A 14,861-nucleotide genomic window follows, 5' to 3' on the forward strand; every position below is an offset into this window, starting at 1 on the left:
CTGGGCATCAAAGGAAATGTTACACAGTTTGTTTAATGTTTCAGTGCACATTTTTCAACTTTATGCTTTGAATAACAAAGACTGTAAAGTGGAAAGTAGAGCATAGCTGTGTTAATGTAGTTGTCTTCTTGATTATTAAAAGAACCAGTATTTTTGTGCCAATCAATCATAAAATAAAGATAAAACACAGCTAGTACAAACTCAGGTCAAAACAATCTCCACATCAATGCTGTATGCACCAATTACATTTACAGATTGTATCATACATTATAATATCATACAATTGTTTAATTAGATTGCATACATTACAATAAGATTGTTAAGCTGAAAACAAAGTCTCTATAGTTAAATAATTATTTGTGATTTCTTTTCTAACATTGATATATTTTTAATTATTTATTTAATTTTTTATTTATTTATTGGCTCTAAATGTACATATTGCACATCACATGTACTTACAATTAGGCAAAAGGACATGTTAAAATGACATTTTGAATATTTTATAATAATATTGTTGGTCAAAGACAAGAGGTTTCATTTTGGCGTGTGCATTAAATTAAATGTACGAAAGATATTTCATTTACATAGAAATTATATTACAAAACAAGTGCTTTAATGTTTCAAAATAGCATGAATAAAAAGGCATGTTTCATAGTTGTTCAGTGTAACAGATACAGTGGGGAAAAAGTATTCAAAAGGTCACAGTTTTTTTTTTTTTGGAAAAACTTTCCTAAAAGCAAGAATTGAACCAGATTTTGTTAAAGGCCCAAACAATATAAACAAAATAATATAACAAAACAAAATAAATCTGGAAAAATTATGTGTAATAACAATGGACTGCCACAAGGAGAAAGTACTGAACTACTGAAATGTATTTAATACTTTATATTAAAGGCTTTTTTTGTGATGGCAGCCTCTCATATCCAAAATGAGGTAATCAAATCTGACCTTTATTTTGTATTTTCTATTGGATAAAAGTCAGGTGATTGGCATCATCCTGGTAATGTAGATGTTTAAACTGAAGCAGCTAATGTTAATTTACAATGAGAAAGGGTAGAGGGTTGCTGAAGAGCTACTGAAAGATTTCAGCTACTGCCTTTTTAAAGCTCCCCTTCTTTATTTGTTCATCATTTTTTCATTTTCAATGAGTCATTTCATATGTGTCATACATAGATTTCTTTGATTGTTACCAACATCTGGTAAAAATTTCTAATCTGTACTTGTAATATTTAATATAATATGATATAATATGATATAATATGATATAATATAATATAATATAATATAATATAATATAATATAATATAATATAATATAATATAATATAATATAATATAATAAATATAATATAATATAATATAATATAATATAATATTACAACTGGGTGATGCAGTGGCGCAGTAGGGTGTCGCCTTACAGGTCGCTGGTTCGAGCCTCGCCTGGGTCAGTTGATGTTTCTGTTTGGAGTTTGCATGTTCTCCCTGTGTTCGGGTGGGTTTCCTCCGGGTGCTCCGGTTTCCCCCACAGTCCAAACAATTGGGTGGCCTAAATTGTCCCTAGTGTATGAGTGTGAATGAGTGTGTGTGGATGTTTCCCAGAGATGGGTTGCAGCTGGAAGGGCATCCGCTGCATAAAAACGTGCTTGATAAGTTGATGGTTCATTCCGCTGTGGTGACCCCGGATTAATAAACGGACTAAGTCGAAAAGAAAATGAATGAATGAATGAATATTACAACTGACAACTTCCTGACAAAGCTGTAACACGTAATGGTTTGAAAAAAAGAAACAAGATTTAAAGTGTTTATTTCTAAAGATTACAAAAATAAATACTAAAATTAGGATGAGTAAAATATATGTATTTTAATTATGTATTGTAATGCTTAAATAGAGTTGATATGTACAGTATTCCTGACCAAATTGTTTGATATCCAAAAATATATTTACACTAACTGACATTTTTGTGAGTGGTTTCTGTAAATTATTGTTAAAATGAACATTAGTCATCAATTATTTTGCTAAAAAGGTTTAAATTTAAACAGCACACATTACAAATACAGACAAAAATTTCAAATTACTAAACTCAATGACACACTTGTTTGTCTCTGACCTTTATATTACTAAAAAAAACTCAAATACTAAAGTTTGTTCAACAGTTTAAAAATGACTGAAACGGCAGTGTAAATGTCAAACTGGCATTATCCTCCAACCTTGGCTCCAATGAGTCCCTCCTTCCCTGGACTTCCAATGGGTCCTTGAAGCCCGACTTCACCCTGAAATAAATCTTGCCATCAAAACATGATAACAACAGAAATGAAGAAATCACATGCCTCCACACTGTAAAAAAATATTCTGCATTTTAGTTTTTTCAACACAATTGTGTAAGTTGAAACAACAAAGTTGGTAATTCAAGTTAACCTGGTAATGTTTTGCTGTCTTAACTCGTCTGCAATAGAGTGTTTGTCAACTCAACTTAAAAACATTTGCTGAACCAGTATTCTTTAAGTTGTGTCCCATACTTCCAGTTCAGCAGGTGGCAGAACATACACCATTAAGTCAGTTTACCAACTCCCCATTAAACACCAGAAGTCAGACACCTGGGATACTTTTCGCCAGATTTTTTAATAGTTCAATCATCACATATGGTAAGTGATGCTTCTTTAAATTTGATTATTAATGTATTGTTCCCAGTATAATTGTTTCTAGAGCAGATTCGACATTTGCTATATGTGGAGTTTGGCCAAATTTAAGAAGCTTAGTAAAGTTTGTTTTAGGTTTAAAGTTGCAATATCTCAATATGCGTATAAAAATAGTGTTTGTAATTGCTAAATTGGAAGTAAATACCTTTGATAAAATGTGCAATGTATTTCGTTGTCTGTTCTTTTAGCAGAGAAAATCTGCTAAATTAAGTTCAGTGAACTTGAAAATGTATGTTAAGTTATTTAAACTAAATATGGCAAGTTCTGCTAATTTGATAATGAAGGAAACTATTAAAACTAAACATTGCAAGTTCAGTTAACTTGAAATAAGTAGTTGGGTCAATTATTTAGCGATGTCAAGTAAACATTTTAAGTTGAGAAAACCTTGAGAATTAAGTCAATACAATTTAACTGAGTCAATGCAACAAGATGACTTAACTAAGTTAAGTTGAGCGAACAAATCATTTTATACAGTGCATCACTCATAAATACATGCATCCGTACCTGCTCTCCTTTCCTCCCAGGCAATCCCGGTCTTCCATTAATCCCAGAATCCCCCTGTGAACAGACGCATTTCGTCACTCCCAGCAAAAACAAGCAGACACAACACAAACTTTCCTCAAGCTCTCCATGTTACTCACCTTGTCTCCCTTTTGTCCGCTTGGTCCACAAACCCCCTTGGAGCCTCGTTCCCCCTGTAAGCCATTAAAGCTCAGTCAAACTGTCAATCACTCATTGTGACAGTGAGTAACAACGCCAGAAAAAGAAACGCTCTCTGGGAGGGACTATTTAGGAAGAATAAAGCACCATTCATGTGTCAGTCATACACACGAGCGCACAAACCCTTCAATTACTGTCTTTCTCATTACTGACAACAGATAGAGGTCTGTCAGGGATGTTGAACCCAGATAAAAGTTCTTATCTGCTATGTAAGTGCGTTCATGTTGCCTCTGGCAGAAGGGCAGCTAGTACTGTCTGCAGCGGCCCATGAATCCCTGAGAGGAATGATTCATACGCGGGAGTCTTTCATGTGCCTCGCTGCACTCGACAAATCAATTTCTCTACACATACGCAGACACACACACACATACGCACTTGCACACACAAAAACTTTAATTCGGTGGCTCTAAGGTACATAAGCAGATGAATGTCAGATACAATGGCCTGGAATCCAGACTGTGGCAGAATTATAAGCAGTGTGATCATCTGGTCTGAAGGGCTCATCAAGGTTACCGATAGAGCTTGCAAGAGTCAGTTTGAGTTTTAATCAAAGAGACAACCATTAAAACGCGCACACACACACACACACACACACACACACACACACACACACACACACACACACACACACACACACCTTGAGGCCTCGCAATCCTATGAGCCCAACTTCTCCCTTCTCTCCTCTCATGCCAGGCAGGCCATCTTTACCAGGTGTTCCCTGTAGAGGACAGATAAAAAAAAATAAGATTCAGTCATGGGGAAACGGCTGAGTCTGGGGACTGCATGTGCCAGTCATGCGCTGACGTTATAGGCTGCTAAATATGAATACGCACTGCTTCTCCTGGGACACCTGGCTGCCCTGCTTCCCCCTGTAAATGATAAGCAAACATCCGATTAGTGTGAAATTCAGACGCAGGCATGCTCGAATGTATTCATGTATATGCATGTGTCGAGGAGAGTTTTTATTTCACCTTCTGGCCACCAGGGCCGCGTGCTCCTTGGAAGCCGGTTGAACCTCTTTCTCCCTGCTCTCCTCTTAGACCCTACCAACATGAGAGAAGAATCAAGAATGAGATCTGTTTAATAGCTGCTGTTTATCTATATTTCTGCATAACAGCAAGTAGACAAAATTAAGAATAAATGAAGTCATCTGCTTTTTAGACGTTTCTGATTGAAGCGATTGATGCAATCTCACATGAAAATTTGTAACATACTTTAACATACTCGAATATTCATCGTCAGATTCTTCCAAGTCCACACTTGGAAGAAAAAATGAATGATACAGTTCTACGATTGTACTGTAGAGTCTGTAATTATGGAATTTTAGTAGACCAGCTATAGAAACACGTAAAAATAAGCAAGTTTTGAATTGGCAACATTTAAAAAAATGCATCAATGTTTAAATTATAAGCTAACTAAGCTAATTCTATAAAATTGTAACATTTGGTTTAGAGTAAGTGTTTGCTTCCAATAATTTTAATCTGTATTTTCCTGAGTATTAAAGGTGCAGTAGGTGATTGTCTTCAGAAACATGTTTTGTGTGCTGGTAGAAAGTCTCTTCACAGTCGAATATTACTGATTAAAGTAAATGATCTAAATGTGTTTATATGTACTTTTATATTCTGGGTAAGGCATAAAACTAAAAAAATGTTCATCCAATTAAATATTGTCGGGTCGACATCTCCCGTAATTCCGATAAGTAGCTCATACTGTCTGTCAGCAAATGCAGATTTGGGCCTTTGCGCATTCACGCAGATCGGCCACATGTGTGAGCACACGTGCACATGAGACAATCACAGACGCGGTGAAATCAAATGCTGAATTGAAACTTTTAAAAAATCTTGGAGTTACTATTTGCTCACTGAAGGAAGGACAACACCATGGATAAAGTATTACGTTTAGACAGGTAATGTTCTGTTTTAAAACTTTTTTAGTCAGGCTAAGCTTGTGTTAGATTGTGTTGAGTTATGAATGTCTTATTTGCACAGATGCATTTATCAGCCACTGAAATCTCCCAGTGAAAGTTTGATGTGACTATTTTCAGTTTTATAAGGTCCTTTAACAGCATCAATGATGTAGATTTGTATTTCGTTTAACAACAAAACATCAGTAAATAGCGCTATTCCGTCTAACCTGCTTCATTAAGCTGAAGTTGCTTTTATATTCAAATTAGTTTATTTCTAATTAATGACAGCCTTCCTACATTGTTTACCATGCTACTCCGAATTTTCGCTCTGAAATGGCATTTCTTACTGGTGAATGACATGAACAAGTAAGTTGTCTGCTGTTGTGATGTGCTGCGCGAGTTCGCCATTTCAGGAGGCGTGGCTTTGAATTTCAGTCCCTCCCCGCTATCCAAAGATAATATGCTAAGCGGTTAGCATTTAGGCAGATCACCCACTGCACCTTTAAGCTGTTTAATTGCCCCTATACCATACCTGTCAACCCTCCCGTTTTTTCTGGGATTCTCCTGTATTCTATACCGATATCATCCCATAAAGGTATTTTCCCGTATTTCTCCTGTATTTTCAATCTTTCTCTGAAGGGTGGCAATAAACATTAAAAAGTCAATCCACCATAAACGTAACCTTTACTGCCGAACCAACCCTTGCTCTTAAATGTGAGTCTGTTCTGTGCTTTCGCTTTATTTGGGAATAAAAACACTTTGAAATAAAAATAAAAACGTCTGGATTCCCTTTCCTTTTCATTACAGGTTCCGTTGCCCCTTCTATGAAACCCTCAAAACAGTAATGTAGCGGTGCGTGACTGTTAGCTGACACGCTCCAAGGTGATAAATAGATGCCGTTTGGATTCTGTACACGTGACGTGAAGCAGAATGAATGTCTGGGTTTTGGGTGTGTGTTTGAACAGACATATACACATAATAATAATAATAATAATAATAATAACATCAAAAGATGTCAATCTTGGTGGTTTTTTTAACACAACTAATTTTGTCCTAAATGAGCATAAAAAGTTAGGAAAGCAATCGAAAAATACAAATAAAGAAAATTCATTTGTTGCTCTGTAATCATAATGTGCAAGTTATACAGTGAAGAAAAGATTAATGACATTTGATTTGAGGTATGCCCTATACCCTCATTCCCTATTTCCTACATTGGTCAACTAATATAATACACAGGAAGGAAATGTTTGCAAGATTTCAGATTGTGTTTATCTGTGCCTTGTTTGGTTGCTTATTATCTTCCATATATACTGATCCCTGTGTCCTGACATCCTTGGCTAAATCTTTTGTATATCGACATTAGGGGTGTAACTGTACAGTGAAGTCAGGGTTCAGTACCTACCTCGGTTTTGGAGTCATGGTTCAGTACGTGTACGATACAACAGTAATAATAATAATAATAATAATAATATATAATATTAATAATTCTGTTTATTTTGAACAAGCAGAAGTGTTTTGTCACAATCAGCTACAGAACTGAAAAGCTACTTGTAATGAAAAAGTACAAAAATAAATTCAATGAATGAAGTACAAAATAAACAGAATAATAAAAAATAAAAATGAATAATTAGACTGCGTATTAAACTTTCAAAGGTTGAGTGAAACATTCAGCTAACAACAGAAAAACACTGTATCCCTTCTAGCAACAATCAGTGTTTTCAGAGGTGTTCGTTGTGAATGACTGTTAAGTTGTTGCACTGCTGAGGATTTTTTCTGTCTATTAGCAGTGACGCACATCTGGACTGCCTGTATTTACTGTGGGAACATGTGAACAGAACTATCACCCCTGGACTGTTACGGTTCAGGATGAATACATGTACCGTTATACCCCTAATCTACACCACTGGATTACTTTTTTGCTTTTTTTGTTTGTTTAATAAACAAAAATCTGCTACACATATTTTCTAATCTTCTCTTTCATGTCGGCCCTGCCACAAGTGTTCTGTCTGAATAGAAAAAAACAACTAAAAACTAATATTAACATTAATACATTTATATTTACCATTTTTAAATACATTATAAATAGATGATAAAAATTCTTGCCTGTTCTCCTGGTGGTCCTTCCTGTCCCTTTGCACCCTTTTCACCTTGTCCGCCTTTAGGTCCTCGCTCACCCTGAGCAGAGCAGCAATCAATATAACTGATTAGATCAGATCGACCCAAAAGATCTGCCTTTATCCTGTTGGTTACTGACTTGTTAACAGTCTATAGATCCTGAGGTAGGCAAGCATGAATTTTTTATGACCACTTCTCATAGGCAAGAGTCCCTTCAGGAACCTAACCTTCATTATTGGACTTTAATCTTTCATAAAGTGACCTAAAGTGGTTAAACACCTGAGACAGCTCCATCAAAAAATCTGACTTACGGTTTCTCCTTTCACTCCTTTCTCTCCTGGAGGCCCTCCCACCAGCTGCGTTTCTCCCTTGAAGATTCAAAATCAAATACAGAGAGATAAAACCCATCAATTATGTACAAATAAGATCAGAATATATATCCAATATGCAAAATGACCCCCTGAGGATTATGTAAGACCTCTCTGTATTGCATTAATGTCATAATCACCATTGATGTGGTTTATTTTGCAATAATGGCCAAAGAACTGCCTGCTTATTATACAGCTACATGTCAACAAATGCACAAGTGTAGCATATTACTCAAAAATAATCAAGTAATAAATAATCGCATTTATGCATATTAAATGTACATTAAAATTACCTTTTCTCCTTTAATTCCCGAAGGACCTTGCTCACCCTGTGAAGAATTGGTATACTGAATATTATACCTTATTTTCTCTAACATAACATTATTTATATATATATATATATATATATATATATATATATATATATATATATATATATATATATATATATATATATATATATATATAGCATAATACAGATAAATTGGATGGTTGGATGTAAATATATAAATGTGGGTGGAAGAATGAATGGATAGATAGATAGATAGATAGATAGATAGATAGATAGATAGATAGATAGATAGATAGATAGATAGATAGATAGATAGATAGATAGATAGATAGATAGATAGACAGATATGAATGGATGGATGAATAGATGGATAAATATATAGATAGGTACTGTATATAAATATGAATGGATGGATGGATGGATGGATGGATAAATATATAGATAGGTACTGTATATAAATATGAATGGATGGATGGATAAATATATAGATAGGTACTGTATATAAATATGAATGGATGAATAGACGGACGGATGCATGGATTAATGGATGGATGGATGGATGGATGGATGGAACGATGGATGGATGGGTTGGTGGATGGATGGATGGACGGACAGATGGACAGAAAGACAGAAAGGTGGATGGATGGATGGATGGATAGACAGATAAATGGATGTATAATATATAAATATGAATGGATAGATGGATAAATTTATAGATAGGTACTGTATATAAATATGGATTGATGGATGGATTGATGGATGGATGGATGGATGGATGGATGGATGGATGGATGGATGGATGGACAGAAGAACAGAAAGATGGATAGATGGATAGATAGATAGATAGATAGATAGATAGATAGATAGATAGATAGATAGATAGATAGATAGATAGATAGATAGATAGATAGATAGATAGATAGATAGATAGACATGAATGGATAGAAAGATAGATATGAATGGATGGATGGAAACATAGATAAATGGATGTATATATAAATATGAATGGATGGATGGATGGACAGACGGACAGATAAACAGAAAGACAGAAAGATGGATAGATAGATAGATAGATAGATAGATAGATAGATAGATAGATAGATAGATAGATAGATAGATAGATAGATAGATAGATAGATAGATAGATAGATAGATAGATAGATAGATAGATAGATAGACTGACAGACAGACAGACAGACAGACAGACAGACAGACGGATGGATGGATGAAAGGATGGGTAGATAGATAAAGATATATTCAGAATGTGTGTGTTAAAAAGACATATTGGAGCAGCAGACGAGAGGATTTACACACCTTATCTCCTCTGTTCCCTTTGCTTCCAGGAGGACCCTGTCAATGGGACAGACAGATGAGTGGAGGAGAAATCTTATTTGCCTGAACATTTGTATGCATTTGTTGATGGCAGACGTGCAGCGCTGCAAGAGGCCTTGACTCATAATGCTTTTGAAATTGCAGCGAGTGGGAGACGAACGCATCATAGCCCTGAATATAAAATGTGACGAATACAGTGTGTTCGTACAGCTCTCCCTGCATCAGCCTAGATCTAGATGAGGGCTCAGATCAATGACACCCATCAAGAGAGACTGACTGTTTCTGCCTGACTGGCATCAATATGTACAGCAAACAGGATGTGGTGGGGTAAAAAATAATGACTGAATGCCGAATGTTGCGAACAGGAAGGAAGAGTATATTTACAGTAGTGCCTCTCTCTCCATCTGCTCCAGCCCGACCTTCTTCTCCCTACCAAAATCAGACACAAACAAAACATCATCACAGTCTGACATGCATACAAGCGAATTAACATAAGTTACAGAAGAGGTGGGCATTACACGAGGTCCTGGGTCTCCCCGCTCCCCTCTTTGACCTGGCACTCCAACACCAATTTCACCCTGAATGTGGAGGAAAATGAGAAAGAAGAAGGGTAATGACTTCATTTTGTCCGATAGAATCTCATAAAAGTGGCTCTGACTGACAGAGACAAGCTGGTTATGGAGTTTTAGCTTTTGCGATGGCCTGCTTTCTTCATTCTAAAATAAAAAGCTCATATCCAATGCGGCCTAAAGGTCGGAGAGCACTTTTGTAAAATCATAGTATTTTTAATTTCTTACTGTAACACTTACTTAAACACCTATCATACACCAGGCGCAATAAGATGCAGGACATGTTTGACACGATTTGTTGCTTTTTTTAGACCAGCGCAACCCCTTTTTTAATGTTTTGTGCCATGTTGTTTAGATAGCAAATCAATTTGCACCACTTTGTAGACTCATGTGTGTGCTGGTCTAAAAAGGAGGTGTGTTAATGTACATTGTTGACCGTTGCTATTTTAAGGAACTGAAATAGACTGCGCCACTGACCAACTAAAAGCAAATCTAAAGAGGATGATGTACAGAGAATGTACAGCAATATACAAACTCAGTTTTTGACCAAACTTTGTTACATTTATTCGTTTGCTGGAAATCGGAACAGAATATAGAAATAGTTTTGAAACAAATCTTTGCGCTTAACAAACAAAATTAAATATGTAGGCTAATGGATATCTTCAGTGGAGTGAAATGTAGTGAGATGATGCATGAAAGTTAAGGAGTAAAGAGTAAAAGTAAAGTAAAGAGGCTGAATTGAGGAGATTCGTTCTTTATCCTCACTCGCACTGCTCATGGTTTGTTAACTGCTTTCTGGCTTGTAAAGCTTTGAGTTTTTACACTTACAAGGTCCGACATGTAAATAGCAAATGCACCATGGCTTGAAGCACCTGAATCTTAAAGGCGATAGGAGATGAGACTCTGATTGTTTTAATGCACGTTATGCTAAAACACACCCATAACTAGGGCTAGACGGAATCTATTGACATTTTTTGGTATTTTTGTGGAGAATTTTGTAAAAATCTGTGGATTTATGCGGAATGATTTTGTGAGCATTGTGGCTAAACTTTTATTTAATGTCTCCAAAGCAAATCTAATTAGATCTACTAAATTGGTAAGCAAAGCAAATCTCAAATGATATATCTACTGAAACACTTTACAAACTGTATTGTAAATAAATCATTTAAACATTTTCATATTAGTCAATAATATTTCTGAAATGAATATAAAAACTGAATAAATATACATTTACACACATTTACATAAGTAAATACATAGACTCAATGATGGGCTAAAAATCTGCAGATTTCTGCATGCACAGATTCCATGTGGGTCTACCCATTACTCAATAAAAAATTAGCACAACCCTGTTAGAGCATGCGCTGGGGCGCAAAGTGTATTTTTCCGTCCTTAAAATAGCAAAAGTGGATTCGGACACGCCCTTAATGCTTTTGCGCCATGCACTTTAGACTTTGCCCCAGATCGTTAAAATAGAGCCCTAAATGTAATTATCATATCAATTGATAGGTAAAAAAAAAGGCAAGTGAACTGAATCACTGCCTCTGCAAATTCATATTTTGCTCTAGTGATAATATGCATTTGGGCTGAGACACACTCCATAAATTGTTACCAGAATCAGTGGGGAAAATCATCATGAACCAAATAAGAAAAAAAACTATCATGACCCGATTAGACAGAACCAAGTGAAGGTCATCAATAAATAAACATTTGTCAAAGCAAAATGTGAGTAAAAATTGCAAAGACCAAAATTAAGCTCCTTTATAATCCAAAATATGTGTTTCCAATTGAATAGTGTCATTTTGTTAATTTACATATAAATTAACAACAGCTCATGATTCTGTATTTTTGGCAGCTCAAAGTGGTTCGGTTTGCAGAAAATGCTGCTACACACAAACTCCATCTCTGAAAGGGCTGCGAATTTGGGTCAGTTACTGAATGACGTGCGTTTGAAAATGCAACATTACATGTGCCAACCATCTGTTAATGAGAACTCTATGTTGCCAGCAAACTAGATGTTTAAAATTACCATGCAGTTAATAAAAGTTCTAGTTTAACGGTTCAAAACCAAGAAATGAAGACGAGCATGTTTAATTTCATCTATTTCATTTCATCAACTGTTAAATTACCTACATTGGTTCATCATTGCTTTATCATGTCTCCCATATTTTTCTGTCATAATGGGTACTGTAAGCTCCCTTTTCATCTGCATGACATCAGCTGCTAAATTTTTGACAGTGCTTCTGAATTTTTTAAATTAAAAAGAAAAATTGTAGGCTAGAAGCTCTGCAAGCCACACATGACATACCTTATCACCCTTAAGTCCTGGAAGGCCTGCAGCACCCTAATATGAAGATAAGGACATCGCTGTTATACTTGCTCTAAGAAAAAACTGTATTTAAATGCCTACACACACTATTTAATTTGAACCTGTCAGTGACTTACAGTGGGTCCAGGTGGTCCAGCATCTCCTGGTGTTCCTGGATTTCCTGTTTTGCCTATAATTCCGTTAAGACCCTTAAACAGAATAAAAAGCACCACCAGAATTACTCATCATCAATCAATCATTAGATGCAGCAGAGGGACACAACAAAAAATTAGGAAATGTGTTTAATGTTACTGAATACATGAAGTAATAGTCTACCTAAACGTATGTCATTTTTAGTCTAGATTTGTTTTTGTGTCTGCAGTGACTCTACTAACCCTTTCTCCTGGTAGTCCAGGGGGTCCTGGCTGACCTGCTTCCCCTCTCTGTCCTGCCAGTCCTGGCGTCCCATCTAATCCACGTGGCCCAGGAGGGCCCGGAGGACCTGGTAAGCCAGGGTCACCCTGGAACCAATTAAAAACATTTACTTTAATAAGCAGGCTAGATTTTTGACAGTTTCTGTGGCTGACTATACTGTAGTTATCATTTAGCTTATCACCTAAACAATGTGGAATGAGTTGATTGGTTTAAAAGGTTTCTTAGCAACAGTTTTAAAAACATCTCTAAAATAAAATGAATCAATAACCTTCAAGCCAATGGGTCCCGGCTGTCCTGGAGGACCAGTCATCCCCACTCCAGCCTCTCCTTTGACCCCTTTGGGTCCCGGGGGTCCTCTCACTCCCTGAACAATAAAGAGTCTTTTAATGATGCATGTATTATAGAGGAGATGAAAGTGATTGTGGTGCTGGCAGTTCTGCCTCTGAAGTCAATGCAGGTACTCACATTCTCCCCAGGATCTCCAGGATCTCCCGCAGCACCCTGTGAGTAAATAACACTTTAAATTCCATTTCTTCACAGTCTGCATTGGCACTTTCTTATATTATCACCACTCACTCTTTCTCCTTTGATCCCTGCTGGCCCCTTGTCTCCTTTTGGGCCCTAAAAAGCAAAGCAGCCGCATTAGTATGTGTATGAAATGTTAATTCAGAATCACTTCTACAAATTACCTTTAAGGATATTTCACCCAAAAAATGACAATTCTGTCATCATCATTTATTTTCCTTCCACTTTTTCCAAACCTACTAGTCTAATTCTTCTGTTGTACAAAAAAAAGAATATATTTTGAAGAATGTTGGAAACCGGCAGCCATTGACATCCATAGTACTTTTTGTTTCTACAATAAAAGATAATGGCTACCGGTTTCCATCATTCTTCAGAATATCTTCGTTTGTGTTCAGCAGAAGAAAGAAACTCATAAATGATTGGAATCACTTGAGGTTCAATAAATAGTGAGCTAAATTTACATTTTAGGGTGACATTTCCATTTAATTACAACGGATAACAAATTACAAAATATGACCACAAACTAAGGGGCCATGCATTAAATAAAATGCAGATTAACACATATAAACCTTATAAACAGTGTATCACTCATAAAAGTATTATTACTTACAAACTAAAAGAACTGATGAAAATGAGTGAAACTCACCTGTAATCCAGGAAGGCCACTTTCTCCAGGGGTACCTGGCAATGTCTGACCAGGCGGACCCTTAAACAATCAGCCATTACATGAGTTAATGATGTGGTATATTCATGTCAGAAATAACAAATCTATAGGCCATTATCTATAATTTATATCCTGCCACAGTGTAGATAAGCCTACCGCTTCCCTCAGGAGAACTGGTAAAGAACCAGATGGATGAGTGCACTGACTGCATGTGTGCTTCTGTTTATACTGTTCATGTTTTTTCAGGTCATTCTGCACACCTCGTACATCTTTTTCAGATACTATAAAGATTCATCACAGGTGAAACTGTGGATGGCATCTTCTGACAGATTAGTTACTCCTGGAAGTGTTTGGCTGTACAGGGAAGGCAGGTGATGGATTTTGCCTATAGCATTTAATGTGCAATAGGCCAGAGTAATTTACCTCCCTGTTCCTGTCCTGTCATAATTCCGTCAAAAAATGTAGTCAATATATAAATATATATGGAGCACAACGGTGCCGATACCTAAATAAACTCACACACAATAAGACACAATTACAGAGTATTTGTGTCAGAGATGGCAGAGTGCTGAAAAAGAGGGTCATAAAGTTTGCACATAAAGTTTATTCACTAAAACTGATGTTTTTGAGTATTAAACTATACCTACTCTACCTACCTAAGGCAAATGAAAAAATAAATAAATATTAATGGGATAATTGGATGAACAAATGAATGAAATATTGTCAATAACTTATTAATCTAACAATGCCTGAGAATGTGATATACTGGAATTTAACTAAATTATTCAATCAAACAGAATTTACTAAAATGCCTTTAAGAAACAAAATATGGTCAGATCAACTTGAATGGTAGCTATGTACACAATATATGAATATGTAATCTGATGTGCTGTTTTAAAATGCAATAAACCAGCTTTTCGGAGCCAGATCA

The 14,861-nt window shown here is 35.9% G+C and overlaps 2 protein-coding genes across 5 annotated transcripts in view; both read right to left on the reverse strand.

Moving 5' to 3' along the window:
• pfkfb4b (6-phosphofructo-2-kinase/fructose-2,6-biphosphatase 4b) overlaps positions 1–14,861 on the reverse strand; it is a 516,544-nt gene that overhangs the window by 207,177 nt on the left and 294,506 nt on the right. The window lies entirely within an intron of this gene.
• col7a1 (collagen, type VII, alpha 1) overlaps positions 1–14,861 on the reverse strand; it is a 127,386-nt gene that overhangs the window by 12,154 nt on the left and 100,371 nt on the right. For all 4 annotated transcript variants that reach the window (XM_073954369.1, XM_073954367.1, XM_073954366.1 and 1 more), the window contains exons 91-109: positions 13,913–13,972; positions 13,318–13,362; positions 13,207–13,242; positions 13,010–13,105; positions 12,702–12,827; positions 12,444–12,515; positions 12,307–12,342; positions 9,948–10,007; positions 9,814–9,858; positions 9,412–9,447; positions 8,099–8,134; positions 7,749–7,805; positions 7,426–7,497; positions 4,388–4,459; positions 4,250–4,285; positions 4,054–4,134; positions 3,338–3,391; positions 3,201–3,254; positions 2,208–2,270 (exon numbers count right to left, since the gene is read on the reverse strand). In XM_073954369.1, the coding sequence (XP_073810470.1) occupies positions 2,208–2,270; positions 3,201–3,254; positions 3,338–3,391; positions 4,054–4,134; positions 4,250–4,285; positions 4,388–4,459; positions 7,426–7,497; positions 7,749–7,805; positions 8,099–8,134; positions 9,412–9,447; positions 9,814–9,858; positions 9,948–10,007; positions 12,307–12,342; positions 12,444–12,515; positions 12,702–12,827; positions 13,010–13,105; positions 13,207–13,242; positions 13,318–13,362; positions 13,913–13,972 (1,137 nt within the window). The remainder of the gene's footprint in view (positions 1–2,207; positions 2,271–3,200; positions 3,255–3,337; positions 3,392–4,053; positions 4,135–4,249; positions 4,286–4,387; positions 4,460–7,425; positions 7,498–7,748; positions 7,806–8,098; positions 8,135–9,411; positions 9,448–9,813; positions 9,859–9,947; positions 10,008–12,306; positions 12,343–12,443; positions 12,516–12,701; positions 12,828–13,009; positions 13,106–13,206; positions 13,243–13,317; positions 13,363–13,912; positions 13,973–14,861) is intronic.

This window comes from Danio rerio, chromosome 6 (genome assembly GCF_049306965.1).
Source record: "Danio rerio strain Tuebingen ecotype United States chromosome 6, GRCz12tu, whole genome shotgun sequence".
Taxonomy (NCBI): Eukaryota; Metazoa; Chordata; class Actinopteri; order Cypriniformes; family Danionidae; genus Danio; species Danio rerio.